This window comes from Leptodactylus fuscus, chromosome 1 (assembly GCF_031893055.1).
Source record: "Leptodactylus fuscus isolate aLepFus1 chromosome 1, aLepFus1.hap2, whole genome shotgun sequence".
In the NCBI taxonomy this organism is placed as follows: domain Eukaryota; kingdom Metazoa; phylum Chordata; class Amphibia; order Anura; family Leptodactylidae; genus Leptodactylus; species Leptodactylus fuscus.
In genome coordinates this window covers 215852108-215873519 of record NC_134265.1, presented here as the reverse complement: position 1 = coordinate 215873519, position 21412 = coordinate 215852108, and the positions used below count along the sequence as shown (strand labels likewise).

At 43.0% G+C, this 21412-nt stretch overlaps 1 protein-coding gene across 1 annotated transcript in view; it reads right to left on the bottom strand.

The window, feature by feature from the left end:
- The window catches only part of POLE4 (DNA polymerase epsilon 4, accessory subunit), a 73516-nt gene that overhangs the window by 17232 nt on the left and 34872 nt on the right, over nucleotides 1-21412 (bottom strand). The window contains exons 2-3 of the mRNA XM_075283688.1: nucleotides 20792-20876; nucleotides 11745-11786 (exon numbers count right to left, since the gene is read on the bottom strand). Coding sequence (XP_075139789.1) covers nucleotides 11745-11786; nucleotides 20792-20876 — 127 coding nt within the window. The remainder of the gene's footprint in view (nucleotides 1-11744; nucleotides 11787-20791; nucleotides 20877-21412) is intronic.

Genomic DNA, 21412 nt, shown 5'->3' with positions numbered 1-21412 from the left:
GTGAATGTAGTTGAGGCTGGGACTGCTTCCCAAACTGGCCCGGTGTACCTCATCTCCCCGCCTAACATTCCTGGCAGGGACACGAGAAGAACACCCCCCTCCTCCTCCTCCTCTACCGCCTCCTCCTCCGCCACCTCCTCCGCCACCGCCTCCTCCTCCGCTGTTAGATTGACCCCAGCTACGAGTTGGAAACGTTGCAGCACTGGCGTTGGTAGACGTCAGCAGGCTGTGCTGAAGCTGATCAGCTTGGGGGACAGACAGCACACTGCCTCCGAGGTGAGGGATGCCCTCCTCGATGAGACGGCAATATGGTTTGAGCCGCTGCACCTGGGCCCAGGCATGGTCGTTTGTGATAACGGCCGGAACCTGGTAGCAGCTCTAGAGCTTGCCGGACTCCAACATGTTCCATGCCTGGCCCACGTCTTCAACCTAGTGGTGCAACGTTTCCTAAAGAGCTACCCCAATGTTCCAGAGCTACTGGTGAAAGTGCGGCGCATGTGCGCCCACTTTCGCAAGTCGACAGTAGCCGCTGCTAGCTTAAAATCTCTCCAGCAACGCCTGCATGTGCCACAACACCGGCTTTTGTGCGACGTCCCCACACGCTGGAACTCAACGTTTCAGATGTTGAATAGAGTGGTTGAGCAGCAGAGACCTTTGATGGAATACCAGCTACAAAACCCTAGGGTGCCACAAAGTCAGCTGCCTCAGTTTCTCATCCATGAGTGGCCATGGATGAGAGACCTTTGTGACATCCTACGGGTGTTTGAGGAGTCCACAAGGAGGGTGAGCTCTGAGGATGCGATGGTGAGCCTTACAATCCCGCTCTTGTGTGTTCTGAGAGAATCCCTGATTGACATCAGGGATAACTCAGATCACACAGAGGAGTTAGGGATAGCATCCGATCCGTCACAGCTGGAGAGTAGGTCCACACATCTGTCCGCTTCACTGCGTTTAATGGAGGAGGAGGAGGAGGAGGAGGAGGAGGAGGAAGAAGAGTTGTCCGATGATGTGATGGTGATACAGGAGGCTTCCGGGCAACTTCGAATCGTCCCATTGTTGCAGCGCGGATGGGTAGACATGGAGGATGAGGAGGAAATGGAGATTGAACTTTCCGGTGGGGCCAGAGGAGTCATGCCAACTAACACTGTGGCAGACATGGCTGAGTTCATGTTGGGGTGCTTTACAACCGACAAGCGTATTGTCAAAATCATGGAGGACAACCAGTACTGGATCTTTGCTATCCTTGACCCCCGGTATAAAAACAACATCTCGTCTTTTATTCCGGTAGAGGGGAGGGCCAATCGCATCAATGCTTGCCACAGGCAATTGGTGCAGAATATGATGGAGATGTTTCCAGCATGTGACGTTGGCGGCAGGGAGGGCAGTTCCTCCAGTAGGCAACCAAGTTCTCACGAAGGGGCACACTGTCTAAGGTCTGGGACACCTTGATGGCACCCCCTCGCCAAAGTGCCGCCACGGAGGGTCCTAGTGTCACCAGGCGTGAGAAGTATAGGCGCATGTTGCGGGAATACCTTTCCGACCACAGCCCTGTCCTCTCCGACCCCTCTGCGCCCTACACGTATTGGGTGTCGAAGTTGGACCTGTGGCTTGAACTTGCCCTATATGCCTTGGAGGTGCTGTCCTGTCCTGCCGCCAGCGTCCTATCTGAGAGGGTGTTCAGTGCAGCCGGTGGCATCATCACTGACAAGCGCACCCGTCTGTCAGCTGAGAGTGCCGACCGGCTCACTTTGATAAAAATGAACCACCACTGGATAGAGCCTTCATTTTTGGGCCCACCTGTGTAAAGCACCCCAACATGAAACTCCATGTCTGTACTCAACCTCTCCAATTCCTCCGCATCCTCCTACTCATCCACCATAAGCGTTGCACAATTCTGCTAATACTAGGCTCCCTCCACCCTGATTTCCCCCAACTCTGCTGGTTAGAGGCTCCTTCCACCCTGCTTTCCCACAACTCTGCTGGTTAGAGGCTCCCTCCACCCTGATTTCCACCAACTCCGCTGGTTAGAGGCTCCCTCCACCATGAATTGGTCCAAACTGGGCTGTTTAGCGGCTCCCTCCACCATGAATTGGTCCAAACTGGGGTTTTTAGAGGCTCCCTCCACCATGAATTGGTCCAAACTGGGGTTTTTAGAGGCTCCCTCCACCATGAATTGGTCCAAACTGGGCTGGTTAGAGGCTCCCTCCACCATGAATTTGCCCAAACTGGGCTGTTTAGAGGCTCCCTCCACCATGAATTGGTCCAAACGGGGGTTTTTAGAGGCTCCCTCCACCATGAATTTGCCCAAACTGGCCTGTTTAGAGGCTCCCTCCACCATGAATTGGTCCAAACTGGGGTTTTTAGAGGCTCTCTCCACCATGAATTGGTCCAAACTGGGCTGTTTAGAGGCTCCCTCCATCATGAATTGGTCCAAACTGGGGTTTTTAGAGGCTCCCTCCACCATGAATTGGTCCAAACTGGGGTTTTTAGAGGCTCCCTCCACCATGAATTGGTCCAAACTGGGGTTTTTAGAGGCTCCCTCCACCATGAATTTGCCCAAACTGGGGTTTTTAGAGGCTCTCTCCACCATGAATTGGTCCAAACTGGGCTGTTTAGAGGCTCCCTCCATCATGAATTGGTCCAAACTGGGGTTTTTAGAGGCTCCCTCCACCATGAATTGGTCCAAACTGGGGTTTTTAGAGGCTCCCTCCACCATGAATTGGTCCAAACTGGGCTGGTTAGAGGCTCCCTCCACCATGAATTTGCCCAAACTGGGCTGTTTAGAGGCTCCCTCCACCATGAATTGGTCCAAACGGGGGTTTTTAGAGGCTCCCTCCACCATGAATTTGCCCAAACTGGGCTGGTTAGAGGCTCCCTCCACCATGAATTGGTCCAAACTGGGGTTTTTAGAGGCTCCCTCCACCATGAATTGGTCCAAACTGGGGGTTTTTAGAGGCTCCCTCCACCATGAATTTGCCCAAACTGGGCTGTTTAGAGGCTCCCTCCATCATGAATTGGTCCAAACTGGGGTTTTTAGAGGCTCCCTCCACCATGAATTGGTCCAAACTGGGGTTTTTAGAGGCTCCCTCCACCATGAATTGGTCCAAACTGGGGTTTTTAGAGGCTCCCTCCACCATGAATTTGCCCAAACTGGGCTGTTTAGAGGCTCCCTCCACCATGAATTTGCCCAAACTGGGCTGTTTAGAGGCTCCCTCCACCATGAATTGGTCCAAACTGGGGTTTTTAGAGGCTCTCTCCACCATGAATTGGTCCAAACTGGGCTGTTTAGAGGCTCCCTCCATCATGAATTGGTCCAAACTGGGGTTTTTAGAGGCTCCCTCCACCATGAATTGGTCCAAACTGGGGTTTTTAGAGGCTCCCTCCACCATGAATTTGCCCAAACTGGCCTGTTTAGAGGCTCCCTCCACCATGAATTGGTCCAAACTGGGGTTTTTAGAGGCTCCCTCCACCATGAATTGGTCCAAACTGGGGTTTTTAGAGGCTCCCTCCACCATGAATTGGTCCAAACTGGGGGTTTTTAGAGGCTCCCTCCACCATGAATTTGCCCAAACTGGGCTGTTTAGAGGCTCCCTCCACCATGAATTGGTCCAAACTGGGGTTTTTAGAGGCTTCCTCCACCATGAATTGGTCCAAACTGGGGTTTTTAGAGGCTCCCTCCACCATGAATTGGTCCAAACTGGGGTTTTTAGAGGCTCCCTCCACCATGAATTTGCCCAAACTGAGCTGTTTAGAGGCTCCCTCCACCATGAATTGGTCCAAACTGGGGTTTTTAGAGGCTCCCTCCACCATGAATTGGTCCAAACTGGGCTGGTTAGAGGCTCCCTCCACCATGAATTTGCCCAAACTGGGCTGTTTAGAGGCTCCCTCCACCATGAATTGGTCCAAACGGGGGTTTTTAGAGGCTCCCTCCACCATGAATTTGCCCAAACTGGGCTGGTTAGAGGCTCCCTCCACCATGAATTTGCCCAAACTGGGCTGTTTAGAGGCTCCCTCCACCATGAATTGGTCCAAACTGGGCTGTTTAGAGGCTCCCTCCACCATGAATTGGTCCAAACTGGGTTTTTTAGAGGCTCCCTCCACCATGAATTTGTCCAAACTGGGGTTTTTAGAGGCTCCCTCCACCATGAATTGGTCCAAACTGGGGTTTTTAGAGGCTCCCTCCACCATGAATTTGCCCAAACTCTGCTGGTTAGAGGCTCAATCCACCCTGATTTTCAAAACAAATGTTGGTGCCAACCTCAACTTACTACAAGGGCCAAATTCACTGCTGGTGACAAGCTCTCCTCACTGCAAGTGCCAAATACACATGTTTCAAGGTGTTTTCCTACGGTCAGAGAGGTGGTATTGAGTGTGTAAAGTGTGTAGTTGTTAGGCTGTGATGTTGGGGTAATAGAGGGTCTTTGGTGTGTTAGATGCCCCCAGACATGCTTCCCCTGCTGTCCCAGTGTCATTCCAGAGGTGTTGGCATCATTTCCTGGGTTGTCTTAGTGGACTTGGTGACCCTCCAGACACAGATTTGGGTTTCCCCCTTAACGAGTATCTGTTCCCCATAGACTATAATGGGGTTCGAAACCCGTTCGAACACACGAACATTGAGCGGCTGTTCGAATCGAATTTCGAACCTCGAACATTTTAGTGTTCGCTCATCTCTATTCCTGACCACTATAAACCAGTGCATGAGTTGAAGGCTACAGCTGAAACTACAGGCACTGCATGTGAGATGAATGACATTATTAGGGGTAACAATTTCTACACTACCAAAAATAAGACAGGTCTCCACAGTACAGAGAATTTACCCATGAAGAAGAGTCAAGGTGCTTATATGACATATCATGGTATACCGTACAAGTTGTATGATATTGTATCCCAAAATAGGAATTTTGACCCTGGGGATGAGAGTGAATTCCATGATAAATTTAACCAGCGTTTATCAGGGGGGAAGGATATGTGGCAGTGTGACTGCTGGAGCAGCATGTTTTTGCCACTGGGAGGTACAGAAAAATCTGATTTTCACCCTGGGAAAGCAGAATGGAAAAGAAAAGTCTCTGGAATGTTGGATGTTTCAATTGGTTTGTAGACAAGTTGTTAATGAAATTAATTAGCAGCCAGGTGGAAGGGATTTACAAGCAAAGTGTCAACACTTCCCATGATGCTCCCTTATCTGGGGGAAGACCGGATGTGCAAGGGCCTGTGGGAGCAAGAACCACATGAGTTGGTAAGAACTACTATGTTTGTGTGGAGGCCCAGGGTCTCACACTGAATGTGATAGTTAGTAGCCAGATGGCTGAGGATTTATTTTCTACTGTGATATATATGCAGTTTTGCTGTGAAAACAGAAGAATAAAGCTGGCTGAGGTCAGTTTGGAACCAAATTCACTGTGTTAAAATGCTTCATCAGCATTCCCTCATGGCAATACTGCAGCCAAATATAGCGGCGGAAAATGAGTAATTTCTCTTAATTTTCCGCTATGTGAACATACCCTAAATAAAGCTCACTCTCCAAGGATGCAGTAGACATGAAGACTGACGTGTGTGTGTGTGGTCTGCTATTACACAAGACTCTCTGCAAGTAAAACCTACTACAGTATGTTTATTCTGAGTTATCACAGTGTAATCTGTGACATTACATAGGACTGCAAGTAACACATACTTTGCAAAACGATGGTAAATATACAGTGGCGGCCAAAAAAAAAAAAAAAAAAAAAAAAAAAAAAAAAGCACCACCAGTGGATTTTGTCAAATGTATGTGATGCGTATAAATTGAGTCCCTACAAATGATATGTATACCTCCTACTACGAAATCGAAATGTCACGTGACATCATGTACAAAATTGTCAAATACTTGTCATCCAGGAGAGAAGAGGATAGAAATGGAAAAAGACAAGAAAGCATTTTCGCTACAATCATTACATTTTGTGAAATGGTGCAGTTTTTTTGGCCGCCACTGTAGGTACCACTGTGAGTTAATAGAAAAGTTTATCACCGCTCAACCACTATGGTTAAAAGACATCTTTAAATTAGTGTGAGATGAGAAAAAACAATATACCATGCTATTTTCGGGGAGGAATGGGTGTCAGATTTCAGGGAGGTTTTTTTTTTTGGCTTTTTCCCCATAACCATAATGAGGGCTTGTTTTTGTAGGTTGAGTTGTATTTTCATTCCTAGTAATTATTGTTTCATTAAATGTATTGATAAATGTTTAATCCCTTCCCGCCGCGGGCATTTCTCAATTTTCATTTTCCGATTCCCCCCCCCCGCCCCCCCTCCAAAGCCCATAACTTTTTTATTTTTCCGCTCTCAAAGCCATATCAAATCTTAATGTTTGCGGTACACATTGTTCTTCATGTTAGTACTATCAATTATTCTGTACAATGTACTGGGAAGCTGGAAAAAAATTCAGAATGGGGTGGATATAAAGAAAAAGTGCATTTGTGCAACTTTCCTAGGGGCTTTGTTTTTACAGCATTCACTGTGCAGCCAAAATGACATGTCCCCTGTATTCTATGTTTCGGTATGATTACGGGGATACCAAATTTATATAGTTTTAGTCACATTTTAACCCCTTCAAAATCCATTTTTTTCTAAAAAAAAAGTCGCCATACTCTGACATCCATAACTTTTTTATACTGCAGTGTACGGGGAAGCATAGAGCATTTTTTTTTTTTTTTTTTTTTTTTAACGGGGCAGGGTATACTTTTTACCATATATACTCAAGTATAAGTTGGCCTGAATATAAGCCAAGGCCCCTAATTTTACCACAAAAAACTGGGAAAACATATCAACTCGAGTATAAACCTGGGGGGGGGGGGGGGGGAATCCACCATTGCAGATAAAAAGTCTGGCCATGTGCATTTCTGTGCATTTCAGCTTAGTAACCCATGTGCCCCATAGTAATAGCAGTTAACTCCATCATGTCCCTCACATTACCCCCTGTGTGCCTCACATAAGAGTTACTGATATGTGGGACATATGGAGATAATTAGGTATCTTCATAATTAAGGTCCTTTATTAGTACTCTCATGTGTCTCACATATTAGTAACCCTTATATGTGGCACACAGGGGTTAATATGAGGGACATGATGGGGTTAACTGCTATTTACGTAAGGCACATGGAGTGAGGGTCCATTTACAAGGAGTAAACGCGCTCATTTTGGCAAAATACATGTGTAAAAAAAAAAATACACGTGTATAAGACTCCCATTGACTTCAATGATATATATATATATATATATATATATATATATATATATATATATATATATATATATATTTATATTTTTACACTTGAAAAAAAACACGTCAAAATACACATGTAAAATGTCATTGAAGTCAATGGAAGTCTTATTTTTACATGTGTATTCTTTACACGTGTATTTTGCCAAAATGATCGCGCGTTTACTCTGTGTGAACAGACCCTTACTGAAACTAAATTAATAACCTCAAATGCGTGACATTACTACCGTGTTTCCCTGAAAATAAGACAGCGTCTTTATTAAATTCTTATCCTAAATATAGGACATGTCTTATTTTCGGGGGGATGTCTTATGGAGCGGGGCTACTTACCTTCCCCATCTTCATAGCAGCGCTGGTGCTGCTGTTGATCGCGGCGGCGGAAGTGGTAGGCGGGGCTTAGCGAGGTTGCCGGCAGTTGCCGGAGAACCTCACTTTATGGGCATTGTAACCGGCTGAATGCTGTGCACTGTGTTCCATATGCACAGAAAAGCCAGCTGCTGCGATACCACTGTTCTGGCTGCTGTGGGATGAGCTGGGAGAACCAACTCCCCGCAGCATATGCACAGCGGGCATCTCCCAGCATATCCTACAGCAGAAGGGACAGTGGCTACAACATACGGTATCACAGCAGAGGCAGCAGCCGGCTTTCCTGTGCACACAGAACATCACGCACAGTGTTGTGCTGCAATAGTTTTTGGGTGATGTCTTATTTTCGGGGGTGCCTTATATTAGGCAATTAAACAGAAACGTCCCCCATGCCTTATTTTCGCGGGATGCACTATTTTCGAGGAAACACGGTAGGAATAGCAATCCCAGCAGGTACCTGTATGTTTTACTTTCACTTTATTCTAGCTTCCTCTCCTCGATGCAGGGCAGCAGCAGGGGCCTCCTGGGCTTTCATCTCTCTTGCTAGAGAAGGGGGAGTATCCTATATCATTACTGTAGCACTAAAGGACCTCCCCTCGTTTAGTTTATGAAGGTCCTTGCAGGGCCGGTGCTGAGTTTCTCATTTTGCCACTGCAAATGCATTGGTTAAGGAACCGATCGGGGAATCTGACAAATGCATTTGTATTAACAAAATGAGGATTAATAGCTGGGGCTTTGGGCCCACCGAGGGATTCACCGATTCCCCGATGGGCTAGTCCGACCCAGAGTTGGACCCTGACTGTAGTATTTACGGTATATGATTTTGGGGAATTGCTATTGCTTTGATCACTTTTTATTCAAATTTTTATTAGAACAGTGTTTTATTAAAACAGTGAAAAAAACTGCGGTTTGGCACTATTGACTTTTTACCCGCTACAGATTTTAACGTATGGGAAAAATATTTTTATAGATTTGGAGACCGGGCATTTTTGGACACAGGGCTACCTAATGTGTTTCACAGAATTTAAGTACTTTTATTTGTGTTTTAGGGAAAGGGGGAGATCTGATTTTTTAATACTTTTTATTTTTTTTTTATTTATTAGACCCCTTCGGTTTCAAGACCCTACTGATGCATTGCAAAAATCCAGCATTTCCATAGTTAAACAGCCGGCATCCGCTGTACTAGTACAGTAAATGTCGGGAAGCGGTTAAAAAGTATTTAAAGAGTGAAATGGGTCTGATTTTACAGAGGAAAATTCAATAAAAACACCAGTACGAAACTGGCAATGGTCTCACAATGTAAACAAGTATTACAATCATTGGCTCCCACACGCAGACAGGATTTCTTCTGCACGTGGCTGCCAGGACTGCTCCTCTTAAATGCAGTGAGGAGTAGCAGAGTTTGTCATGCACTCCATTTCTAAAGAACCATAGTAAAAATCTGTTACTCAAAAAAATAAATAAATAACTCAAAAAAACCCACACTATATAAAGTTCCACTTTTAGGCCATGCTTACTCGCTGCAATCTGCCATAGATTTAGCAGGGAATTCCGCGCTCATTCTGAATCACCTTTGCCTTCAAAGAAAAAAATAGGCATCCTGCTCAATCTTGCCATGGATTCTGTGGCCCGAGACCTCTCGGGACAGCTGGCATTGCTCATCAGCAAAAATCCTTTATATGACAGTTAATTCGTGAAATATAAAATTTAACTTTTAATAGATGCAGATTTTTTACCCAGATGTATAACTTTATATCTATAACATATCGTAGAAATAGTGGTCAAAAGATAAATCCAATACAATATCTATAAAATATATAAATTTTATTAAATAAATACTAAAAAATACATTTCAGCAGGGCAGATGGAAAAAGCAAATTTGAACCATACAAACAACAAAAGGACAAAATAATAATGCAGTGTATGTACTAAATCATAAATCTGACAGAATATCTAGAATGAAGGTACAGACACAAATAACTAAAACTACACACCAGGTGACATGGCATATAAGTATATCACAGATGATATGTCAGGGGGTATACTAAACAGTCAAAGTGACCTCAATGGCAATATACATAATATATGTATACTACTGAACCAGAAATTTGTACCACAAATAATGTGCTGGACAGAAGCAACAAATATATAAATTACCAATGACTATAAAACCCACTGACTCGTAGCTAATATAGACTACAGAAAACCAGAACAGGTATACAGCATATCCCACAGCAGTATATCAGCACAAAAAATGATCATTGCCAAAATTCAGAGACAAGTGGTATACCTGTAGCCATGGTGTATAGAAAGCAAGAAACGGATCAAAAGGACTGTGCCCCAAGCGCCTCTACGCGTTTCGCCTATTCAGACAATAGGCGAAACGCGTAGAGGCGCTTGGGGCACAGTCCTTTTGATCCGTTTCTTGCTTTCTATACACCATGGCTACAGGTATACCACTTGTCTCTGAATTTTGGCAATGATCATTTTTTGCGCTGATATACTGCTGTGGGATATGCTGTATACCTGTTCTGGTTTGCTGTAGTCTATATTAGCTACGAGTCAGTGGGTTTTATAGTCATTGGTAATTTATATATTTGTTGCTTCTGTCCAGCACATTATTTGTGGTACAAATTTCTGGTTCAGTAGTATACATATATTATGTATATTGCCATTGAGGTCACTTTGACTGTTTAGTATACCCCCTGACATATTATCATCTGTGATATACTTATATGCCATGTCACCTGGTGTGTAGTTTTAGTTATTTGTGTCTGTACATTCATTCTAGATATTCTGTCAGATTTATGATTTAGTACATACACTGCATTACTATTTTGTCCTTTTGTTGTTTGTATGGTTCAAATTTGCTTTTTCCATCTGCCCTGCTGAAATGTATTTAGTATTTATTTAATAAAATTTATATATTTTATAGATATTGTATTGGATTTATCTTTTGACCACTATTTCTACGATATGTTTTGGTGTTTGCTTTATATGTGGTCTTTTCATTTATGAGGAAATGGTTTAAGTGTTGGTTCTTAACTTCATATCTATAACTGGCCATAGATTTTGCATGTACTGTACGTCCAATTGATAAAGGGACACCACAAAGCAGAATCAGTGGGTCACAGCACTAATCCAAGTTACTTTTGTGGTATAAAAAAAGTTGCAAACATCGAGTTTGCAACTTTTTCAATGCAACAACAGAAATAGTCTAAAACGGTGCTTTGATGCCGCCCTCGTCACTTTCCTGAAAGACTGCTTGGCATGACAGGTTACCCAGTTTACTTCCTACTTTTTTTTTGATCATTTATACCAATTTACCGATGTGAATTGTAAATATTTATATTACTCAACATTACGTGACAGTTGAGAAAGTGATAAAACCCCCCCCCAAAAAAAGGGAATAGATTTTTAATGCATTCATTTGGTAAGCAATATTTTATATTGACCAATACATACTGTACGTTGTCCTAGTCTGACAGTGTCGCTAAGGGGGCATTCACACTTGCGCCTGCTGTATGCTCGCCATGATTCCACCATAATTGCACAAAACCAGATTCAATCCGTTTTTGTGTAATTTCAGCAGAATCACGGCGATCAGACAGCAGGAACAAGTGTGAACGACCCCTTAAAAGGTTCAGACCTGAAGGATGTAAACACGCAAATCATCAATGTTAAAGGTGTTAGCCCATTTCAGTCCAATAATGAGAGAAAACCATTTATATAATGAAAAGCTTTACAGTTTTCAGATGTACTTTCTGTATCTCTGATTGCTATCGTTCCTTCTGCTTAATTCTAGTTGAACGAAATCAGTCCATAGTCATGTTATAGGCATAGCACAGTAATCAGACATCTGCCTAATAATAAGTTGGGCACTTGTGTATACATCACATATTGGACTGAAACTGGACAGCCACTTTAAATTGAAAAAAAAAAAAAAAAAAAAAAAAATTTTTTCAAAGAAACGACAATACAGAAAACACACTTATCTCTGTTCCATACATTCAATTCAAGCAATATTATTGGTACACTCTACCATAAAGCAGTTCCAAGTGAGCCTAGTACAATATCTTTTTGTTTTTAAAAATATCGGTTAAAATCTTCATTTATAACTTACCTTCCAAAAATGCAAATTCATCAAAAGAGTCAACTGCGATATCTGAAATTTGAAGAAGAAAATATTGTAAAGAAAAAAACAAAAACACTATAAAGTGGTGGGAATATGTTGGTGTTATATAAAATACATTCTATCTATAGGATATGTGCACTGTAAACCAGACTTGCTAGTTGTAGAAAATCAATTGAAGAGTTTCTCAAATTCAAATGTGGTGAGAAATGCCAGAAATGGAGAGGGTCCCCCCCCCCCAGGATTATTCAGTGGAATAATAGGTACAAGTAAGCTGCTGTATTCACCCATTTGTAGAGATCAAACGACATTATTTCCAGTTATTAATTGTTTAATGCATTTTTTTTTTTTTTTTAAAGAAAAGAACAAAAATACTTGTGGCAGTGAATCAGACAAATCCAGATTACTGGTGGAACCAATATGACAAATGCATTAAACTTTGAAACGAACCACCATTATTCACAAAGTCAAACAGAAATACACCCCACCATACCATCCATCTACAACTTGGTCTTAGACATTTTCAACCATAACATTTAGATCTTTTAAAGTCTCATAGGGACATTCCATATTTTACAACAACCACCACCAACAGATATACGGAGACATATAGCTGCAGCCAGTAATCCAAGGAGGTTCTATTATTTCGGGACATAGGTTTCATCGTGCAAATGAGAAGTGAAAAGATAGAAGTATTACTTATTATTACTTTGTTTCTAGGAATCTCCATGAGAGTAAACAAAGCATTATTTAAAGGGGGTGTCCCGTCACAAGGATCCTATCTATAATGCATATAAATGTGAACGTAAGATTTTTCCTAAATACACTGCTTCAGCAAAACTGCTTTGTTTGGCCACTATCTCACTTTATTCATTTTTTTGTGGCCACAGCCCTGACCTATCTGCTCCTGAGTCAAGTGATGTATCTGCTGCTCTCAGGGGGGAGGGAGGAGGGGCTAAGTGCACGGGAGCGAGCCTGGAGAGGGGGGGGTAGTTTACCCTTTGGGGGACAGGTGAAGCTAGCAACATTGCTATGTGCCTGCCCTGAATGAAGCAACCAGCGGCAGAAGCGATGCTGCTATTCCGGGGCGGGGGGGCGGAATAACAGCATCACTTCTGCCGCTGCTGTCTTCATGCAGGGCAGGCACATAGCGATGTTGCTGGCTTCAACTGTGCCGGCATCTAACTCCCCGGCATCCGCTGTAATAGGCGGATGCTGGGGACTGTTAGACGCTGAAACAGGCACATCGCTATGCTTCTGCCCTGCATGAAGACAGCAGCGGCAGAAGCGATGCTGTTCCGCTCCGGGGTCACATATACAAAGCCAAGCGGCGAGATGCCACCGGCCCTGCGTGCACGCTCATACACCAGTCTACCCTTCACAATGCTAATACAGACCCGCAGGGTGTCGGGTCTGTATTCGCATTGTGAAGCCTAGACTGGTGTATGAGCGGGCACGCAGGGCCGGCGGCATCTCGCCGCTTGGCTTTGCATATGTGACCCCGCCCACCAATGACGAGACAAAGCCGGAAGACTGAAGATTTTGGAGGAACGAAGACGGGTAAGTATGCGACGTGGGAGTACCCCTTTAAGTACCTAAGGCAATACAATACACGAGTACACTCAAGTGCTAGGGGTGCCATCACGGAGGATTCCATAAACTGAATTACCAGGAAGAACCAATTTATTTTCCCTAGTCATCATCCAAAGAGAAGAATACCAAAAAAACACCTCAGGGAGGAGCAACAGCTTGTAATACTTGTCTCCCAAGGCGGAGTTCTTCCAGGGAACAAAGATGGCGTTTAACACCTTCCCAACATCCGCTGTACTATTACGGTGGATGCTGGGTCTTTATCCATTTCCTGACCACCCGTTGGGTATACATGTCCCAGTGTTGGAACTATTGTTCAGTTTTATAAATAAATAAATAGTATTAAAAATTCAAAATCACCCCCCTTTCCCTAGAACACATATAAAAGTAGTTAAAAACTGTGAAACACATACGGGTCATTCCATGTCAAGTGATCCAAATAGGAATGTTTTTTTTATACCTGATGTTTTTAGATTTTTTTTATTTTTATTTTTTATGAAGTACAACTTAAGTTAATTACAAATAAAAAGTTTTGAATTTTTTTTCTTCATCAGTTAATTTTTTATAGACTTCTAAAGTTTTGAAAAAGTGTGAATTTTGGCCTGGTATGGCTTTACATTTTTTAACATATCTTGGGCTAGAATTAAGATAAATAGGTGGGAGAGGCATCATTTTTCTCAGAGCGGTACCGGCTTTCATTTGATATGTCACAAGCAGTGCCGCACCTCCCATGAGGCGACCTGAAGCGAGCGCTTCAGGCGGCGCTATGCCAGTGCCTCTGGAGGGCGGCATTTTTGCCGACCTAAGCCAGTCCAGGACAAGCTGTCCTGGACTGGCTTAGTGTCACCGTGTCTGCAGCCCGACACGGGAAACGAGTGGTGTATTGGGTGGTGTATCACACGCAGGCAGAGAGCAGCCTGCCTGCTCTCTGCCTGCGAACGTTGTTCGCTCCGATAAGCCCCGCCCCTTTTCACTTGGCCCCGACTCCTTTCCGATCGGCCCCGCCCCCTTTCTCGAGACCACGCCCCCTCCTCCGGGAAGGGGGTGGGGGGTGGCTTTCTGACGTCTGCTTCAGGCGCCAGAAAGCCCAGGTTCACCCCTGGTCACAAGACAATGTTTCTTCATATTTTGTTTTGGAGAAATCAAATTAAAAATTTTGATGCGCAATTGTGAAAAAAACGTATGTTTTAAAATTGTAAAAAAATGCATGTGTGTTACTTGTGTTCTTGGTTATATTTGTACAGGTTTTCAACTTGGGACCAAATTGGGATCAATTTTTTTAAACTACTGTGTGTGTGTGTGTGGGGGGGGGGGGGGGAGCAGTGTGGAGCACATTGTACTGTGTGGTGGCCACTATGGAGCAGACTTTACTGTAATGTAAATAGTGAACATTAATTGGTTAAAAGTATAACAAAGGCAAACCTTTACATTTTAGTACAAATATGCTTGTATCATTGAAAGCTATGTAGAGCCTCACATGACTGAATTTGGCTGGTCTGTAACTGTCCATAATTATGAATTGGCAATTACGGTCAGTTTTGAACACATTCATTTCAAAGGGGTCGTGCACATGTTCTGTTTTTTGCAGTCTGTTTTTTCAGACCTCAAAAAAAAAAAAAAAAAAAAAGGCATGTCATTATATGAACCGCATTTGCAGACCTGAAAATGCGGCCCCCAAACATGGCTTCGGTCATGTGAATAGGGCTTTATTGTTCTTTTGTTATTTTAAAGACAAAATGCAAGAGTTTCTTTTTCTAAAATGAAGCCTCACTATTAAGGTTAAATTACAATGTTGGCACTTTGCAATAAATTAGTGTGCTGAGTTGCAGTTTGGGCACTCTGTCTCAAAGATTCGCCATCAGTGTCTGACCCATGAAAATAAGTGAATAAATGCAACAATTTTGTCTCATAGCTAGAACTCTGGCAAAAATCTTAACAACTGAGTTAAGGAGGGAGATAAAGCATTTAGAATCATGTGTGGACAGGTACCTCCTTGGCTTCCGCAAAACAATGAGGGTTGCATGCATAGATTCTGATAACATGCCTCAGTCCAAAGGTCGTTAGTGAACAGTTCCAGCAATATTGATTTTAAGTACATCACATCTGCATTTTACCCATCCCCCAAACCATACAGGCCAGGAATCTCTCCAGGTGATAGATTGTATCACAGGTTCTTTATCCTACTCAGTATTCATGGCATCCAAATGAAATGCCTGAGCTGCTGAGACAACACTAAGGAAGTCAATTTAAAAAATCCGTAATCACCTGAACAATAGAACAGCATCACATTGCTGCAGCTGCGATAGCAGAGTATTATGTACTTCTACTGTTAACCCAGTCAGACACTTGAGTCCATGATTAATTAAAATAAAGTGAGGATCTAAGTAACCATAATATAACAGACCCAGGGATACTGGAGGGCATGATGTGGAGAGCACTTCCTCCCTCAGGCTCCACTCTTCCAGGTCATAGTATATTCTACTGTCTGGGTCCCTCTGTTAATCTGCAGATCTCTGAATTTGTTTAGACAGTGCGGCCTGGGAGCTAACTAGCAGATTCGAGGGGGGGGGGGGGGGGGGGAAGCAGTCAAGTATGAAATATGGCATTAGGGGTAACGAAGATTATTAAATTGCTCACTCCAGAAGTTCACAATAACTTAAGTGACTTCACTGCAATACTAAGCAGTTATCCCTACAACCACAAAGAGGTAAAACAGTAGCAGAACTCTGTCCTCAGAAGAGCCAGTGTTCTCTACAAATTATTAATGTTAGAACACTGCTGTGGTCACTGGGATTCTGCACACTTCCCTGAAAAATCTATTTAAAAAAAACAAAAGGAAAAAGTCATTTGCATTAATACACGTGAGGCACTTTATTCAAAGCATAAACTTACTTTATCAATGACCTGGAACAATTTCTACCCTCTTACATGCGCACATAGGAAAAACCAAATTGCTCTCACACAATTGGACATTTCATCCATTTACAACCGGGTCAGGGGACACTAAAGGTGTCTGGCTTCAAGAATCAAATTATCAGCTGCTTACTAGATGGTATAAAACTCCGGCCAGGAAGGATGGGAGGGAAATACTTGGGGGTCCAACATGGGTTTGTGTGGCCCGGGGGGGGGGGGGGGGGGGGAGAGACAGTGGCACGGCGAGGCTTCGGGAGACAACGCAGGCTCGGCGTCCAGGTTACGTGTCGGAAAGCAGAGGAAACCGGGGACGCCGCGGCCACAGGGCAATTGGGGTGGGGGTCCGTCGCAATGCTGCTGCTGTGTCGTGCATAAGAGGGGAGGGGGCCACAGCAGAAGTCGCGGGTGTTGCTAGTACCCATATGTGGTTGTGATCTGCTGTATGGGTACATGGTAGGGATAGAATGGAAAGAGGGCTATTTGGTTTTTGGAAGGCAGATTTTGCTGGAATAGATTTCAGTTGCTCTGTCGCATTTGCAAAAACCCTAGAGTAATAATACAATGGAAACCCCCAAAAGTGACTCCATTTTAGAGACTACAACCCTCAAGGAATTTATCAAGGGGTATTATCATTTTGAGCCCAAAAGAGTTTCGCAAAAATTAATGTACAAATTGAAAATTTAAGTTTTTAAAGAAATATGCCATTTCGGTGCCCAATATGTTGTGCCCACTATTAAGTGGGCTTTCTCAGGCACAAAGAAGTTGTATATGTGGATGTAAACCGCTGCTTGGCCATACAGAAGGGCTCAGAAGGGAACAAGCAATGTGCTTCGCTTTTGGAGTACAGATTTACAGTGTTGGCCCAAAAGTATTGGCACCCCTGCAATTGTCAGATAATACTCATTTTCTTCCAGAGAATGATTGCAATCACAAATTCTTTGGTAATATTATCTTCATTTAATTTGTCTTCAATGGAAAACCACAAAAAGAATTGTCAAAAAGCCAAATTGGATATAATTCCACACCAAACATAAAAAAGGGGGTGGACAAAAGTATTGGCACTGTTTGAAAAATCATGCGCTGCTTTTCTAATTTGTGTAATTAACAGCACCTGTTACTTACCTGAGGCACCTAACAGGTGGTGGCAATAACTAAATCACACTTGCAGCCAGTTGAAATGGATTAAAGTAGACTCATCCTCTGTCCTGTGTCCTTGTGTGTACCACATTGAGCACGGAGAAAAGAAAGAAGACCAAAGAACTGTCTGAGGACTTGAGAAGCAAAATTGTGAGGAAGCATGAGCAATCTCAAGGCTACAAGTCCATCTCCAAAAGACCTGAATGTTCCTGTGTCTACCGTGCGCAGTGTCATCAAGAAGTTTAAAGCCCATGGCACTGTGGCTAACTTCCCTAGATGTGGACGGATAAGAAAAATTGACGAGAGATTTCAATGCAAGATTGTGCAGATGGTGGATAAAGAACCTCGACTAACATCCAAACAAGTTCAAGCTGCCCTGCAGTCCGAGGGTACAACAGTGTCAACCCGTACTATCCGTTGGCTACTATATGGTAGGATACCCAGGAAGACCCCACTTGATACCCAGAGACATAAAAAAGCCAGGCTGGAGTTTGCCAAAACTTACCTGAGAAAGCCAAAAACGTTTTAGAAGAATGCTCTCTGGTCAGATGAGACAAAAGTAGAGCTTTTTGGGAAAAGGCATCAACACAGAGTTTACAGGAAAAAAAAAAAAAAAAAGAGGCCTTCAAAGAAAAGAACACGGTCCCTAAAGTCAAACATGGTGGAGGTTCCCTGATGTTTTGGGGTTGCTTTGCTGCCTCTGGCACTGGACTGCTTGACCGTGTGCATGGCATTATGAAGTCTGAAGACTACCAACAAATTTTGCAGCATAATGTAGAGCCCAGTGTGAGAAAGCTGGGTCTCCCTCAGAGGTCATGGGTATTCCAGCAGGACAATTACCCAAAACACACTTCAAAAAGTACTAGAAAATGGTTTGAGAGAAAGCACTGGAGACTTCTAAAGTGGCCAGCAATGAGTCCAGACCTGAATCCCATAGAACAACTGTGGAGAGATCTCAAAATGGCAGTTTGGAGAAGGCACCCTTCACATCTCAGGGACCTGGAGCAGTTTGCTAAAGAAGAGAGTGGTCTAAAATTCCAGCAGAGCATTGTATGAAACTCATTGATGGTTACCGGAAGCGGTTGTTCGCAGTTATTTTGTCTAAAGGTTGTGCTACCAAGTATTAGGCTGAGGGTGCCAATACTTTTGTCCGGCCCATTTTTAGAGTTTTGTGTAAAGTGATCAATGATCTGACTTTTTTTTCATCCCTTTTGTGTTTTTCCATTGCAAGCAAATTAAATGAAGATATTAATACCAAAGAGTTTGTGCTTGCAATCATTTTCTGGAAGAAAATGAGTATTATCTGACAGACTTGCAGGGGTGGCAATACTTTTGGCCAACACTGTAGAAAGACTTTCTGGACACCATGTTTTTGAAGAGCCCTGGAGGTGCCAGTACATTGGAATTCCCCAAGAAGTGACCCCATTTTATAGGGGCAATTTTAGAATCTCTACGAATGTGATAAGGTGTAATAAAAACCAACAATCTAAATCAGCGGTCCAAAAGCACATAACACTTCTTCATATCTGCGCCTTCCTTGGATCCCAAGAAGCAGTTTAAGCCCACATGTATGACACTGTTGTACTTAATGCCAAATACGGGTATAAACTGCTGTTTGGGAACAGAAGAGGGAAGGAGCACTATTTTGGTTTTTAGAGCACATTTTAGTTTTTGGATGTCATGCCAGTTTTGCAGAGCCCCTGAATTGGGAGAAAAGTGGAACCACAGACACATAACCCCATTTTGGAAAGTACACTAGAGATTTTTCAAGTGGGGTAGCAAGCAATTTAAACCATTGAGTGTTGCATTCATGTAATTTCCAGAAGGAATGCACAGCCGATAATGAAAATGGGAAATTGCAATTTTTTTTAATTTTTTTTTTTATGTAGATTGTGAGCCCCACATAGAGCTAACAATGTACATTTTTGCCTATCATTATGTCTTTTTTGGAATATGGGATGGAAATCCATGCAAACACGGGGAGAACATATAAACTCCTTGCAGATGGTTTTATGCCCTTGGCGGGAATTGAACACCAGGACTCCAGCGCTGCAGTGCTAACCACTGAGCCACCGTGTGGCCCCTCGGGAAATTGCAATTTTATCCATAGAAATGCCATTTCAGCGCCCAATGGGGGTTAAACATGCTCTCTAGATAAATTCCTTCAGGGGTGCAGTTTCCATAATTGGGTCACGTCAGGGGATTCCACTTTACTCGCATTTCAGGGTTTAGCAAAAGTGTAATGGCATTCAAAAACCAAATACCGCTCCTTCCCTTCTGTGCTCGGCAGCAGTTTATAACCACATATGACATTAAGTACATTATCCTGGGTACACCAGTGTCATACATGTGGGAATAAACTGCAGTTTGGGCACACAGCAGAACACAGAAGAGAAGGAATGCTATTTGGCTTTTGGAGCGCAGATTTAGATATTTGGTATCTGTATGCCATGTCATGTTTGCAGAGCCTTTAAGATACCAGTAAAGTGGAATCTCCTCAGGAGTGACCCCATTTTGAAAACTGAATCCCTCAAAGAAATCATCAAGGGGTATAGTAGCATTAGTATCCCAGACGTGAATGCATAGCGTTGGTGAACAGTGAATATGTAAGCAGTGCGCAGTACATTGGGTACATGAAATTCCCTACTATTTCCCCAGTAGTTTCAATGATTCAGAAATTGCTTTTTACCGTATATACTCGAGTATAAGCCTACCCGAATATAAGCCGACCCCCCTAATTTTACCACAAAAAACTGGGAAAACTTATTGACTCAAGTATAAGCCTGGGGGGGGGGGAATGAAGCATCTACTGGAAAATGTAAAAAATTAAAATGGTCGGAGTTTTTGGGTGCAGTAGGTTCTGGGAAAGGGGAGGGGGTGTTTTGGTTGTCTGTCTGCCCCTTCCCTGAGCTTGAGGACTGCTCCCCCCCCCCCACTTGGAATTCAGCCTGGCTGAATATAGGGTATCTGCAGTGCTCCTATTAACCCCTATATTCAGTAGACTGAGCACTCTCAGACACAGGGATACCTGATGTGTTTGTGTTTCGCAGTAATTTTCTACTTTTGTGTCTATTCTAGGGAAAGGAGTAATTTAGAACTTTTTATTTTTTTAAAGCTTTTTTTTTTTCCACTATTTTATGGGAGACTCTATACATTGATATTGATGCGTATATACTCGAGTATATACGGTAAGTTGTGTGAGGGGTCTCTGGATTATATCTGATGGCAGATGCTTGAAGCCTCCTCCAATCAGCTGTTGGATTGGGCTGCAGTTGAGTGCTACAGCCACTTTATTGTTTGCATGTATATGCTGAGTACACTTGCACACTGCCAAATTATTAGCAGCTGTGTAGGGTGATATAAAAATGTGTGTATAAAAATGCATAAAAACTCTATACCCAGGTCCTTCCGTTGCAGGGTTTTCCTTTTTCCTCTTTGAGCATACACATATGCATCTTTGGCAATAGTTTCAATGAACAATTCCTGTTAAGGACAAAAAAATAATTAATATAAATTTGAATACAGGAGAAGCTGTACGATAAAAGCTGTTTATTTAGCATCACTTTAACTGAACTTACACAAAAGTAAATGTAATAAGTAACAAAAATAACACCCTCACATTATTCAAAATTGCGCTAGCCACAATAGAGTGCAAAAGGGGAAAAATACATTAGCTTAAGAACAAAACTGGAGCACAGCCATATAGAGCATGTCAATATCAATTACAAAAAAAGACCATATTTCAGTCAACTGGCAGCACTCACTTGCATTCAACAATGGAATTGTGTGTGCTCATTTTGTCTCTTTTTACCTTGGAACCACCCCATTATCACAGCTCTTATAGTAGGTAAACACCACCACTGAATTATAAATGGTTTACAATTCTTTAATCCAGGAACCTCATAATAAGTAAGTGCCATGGCAACATTATAAGTTTTATGATCCTTCATCTGACTACCATGACAAAAACAGGACCAAACACAGGAATTTTTACAATAATTGTAAATAAATATATAATC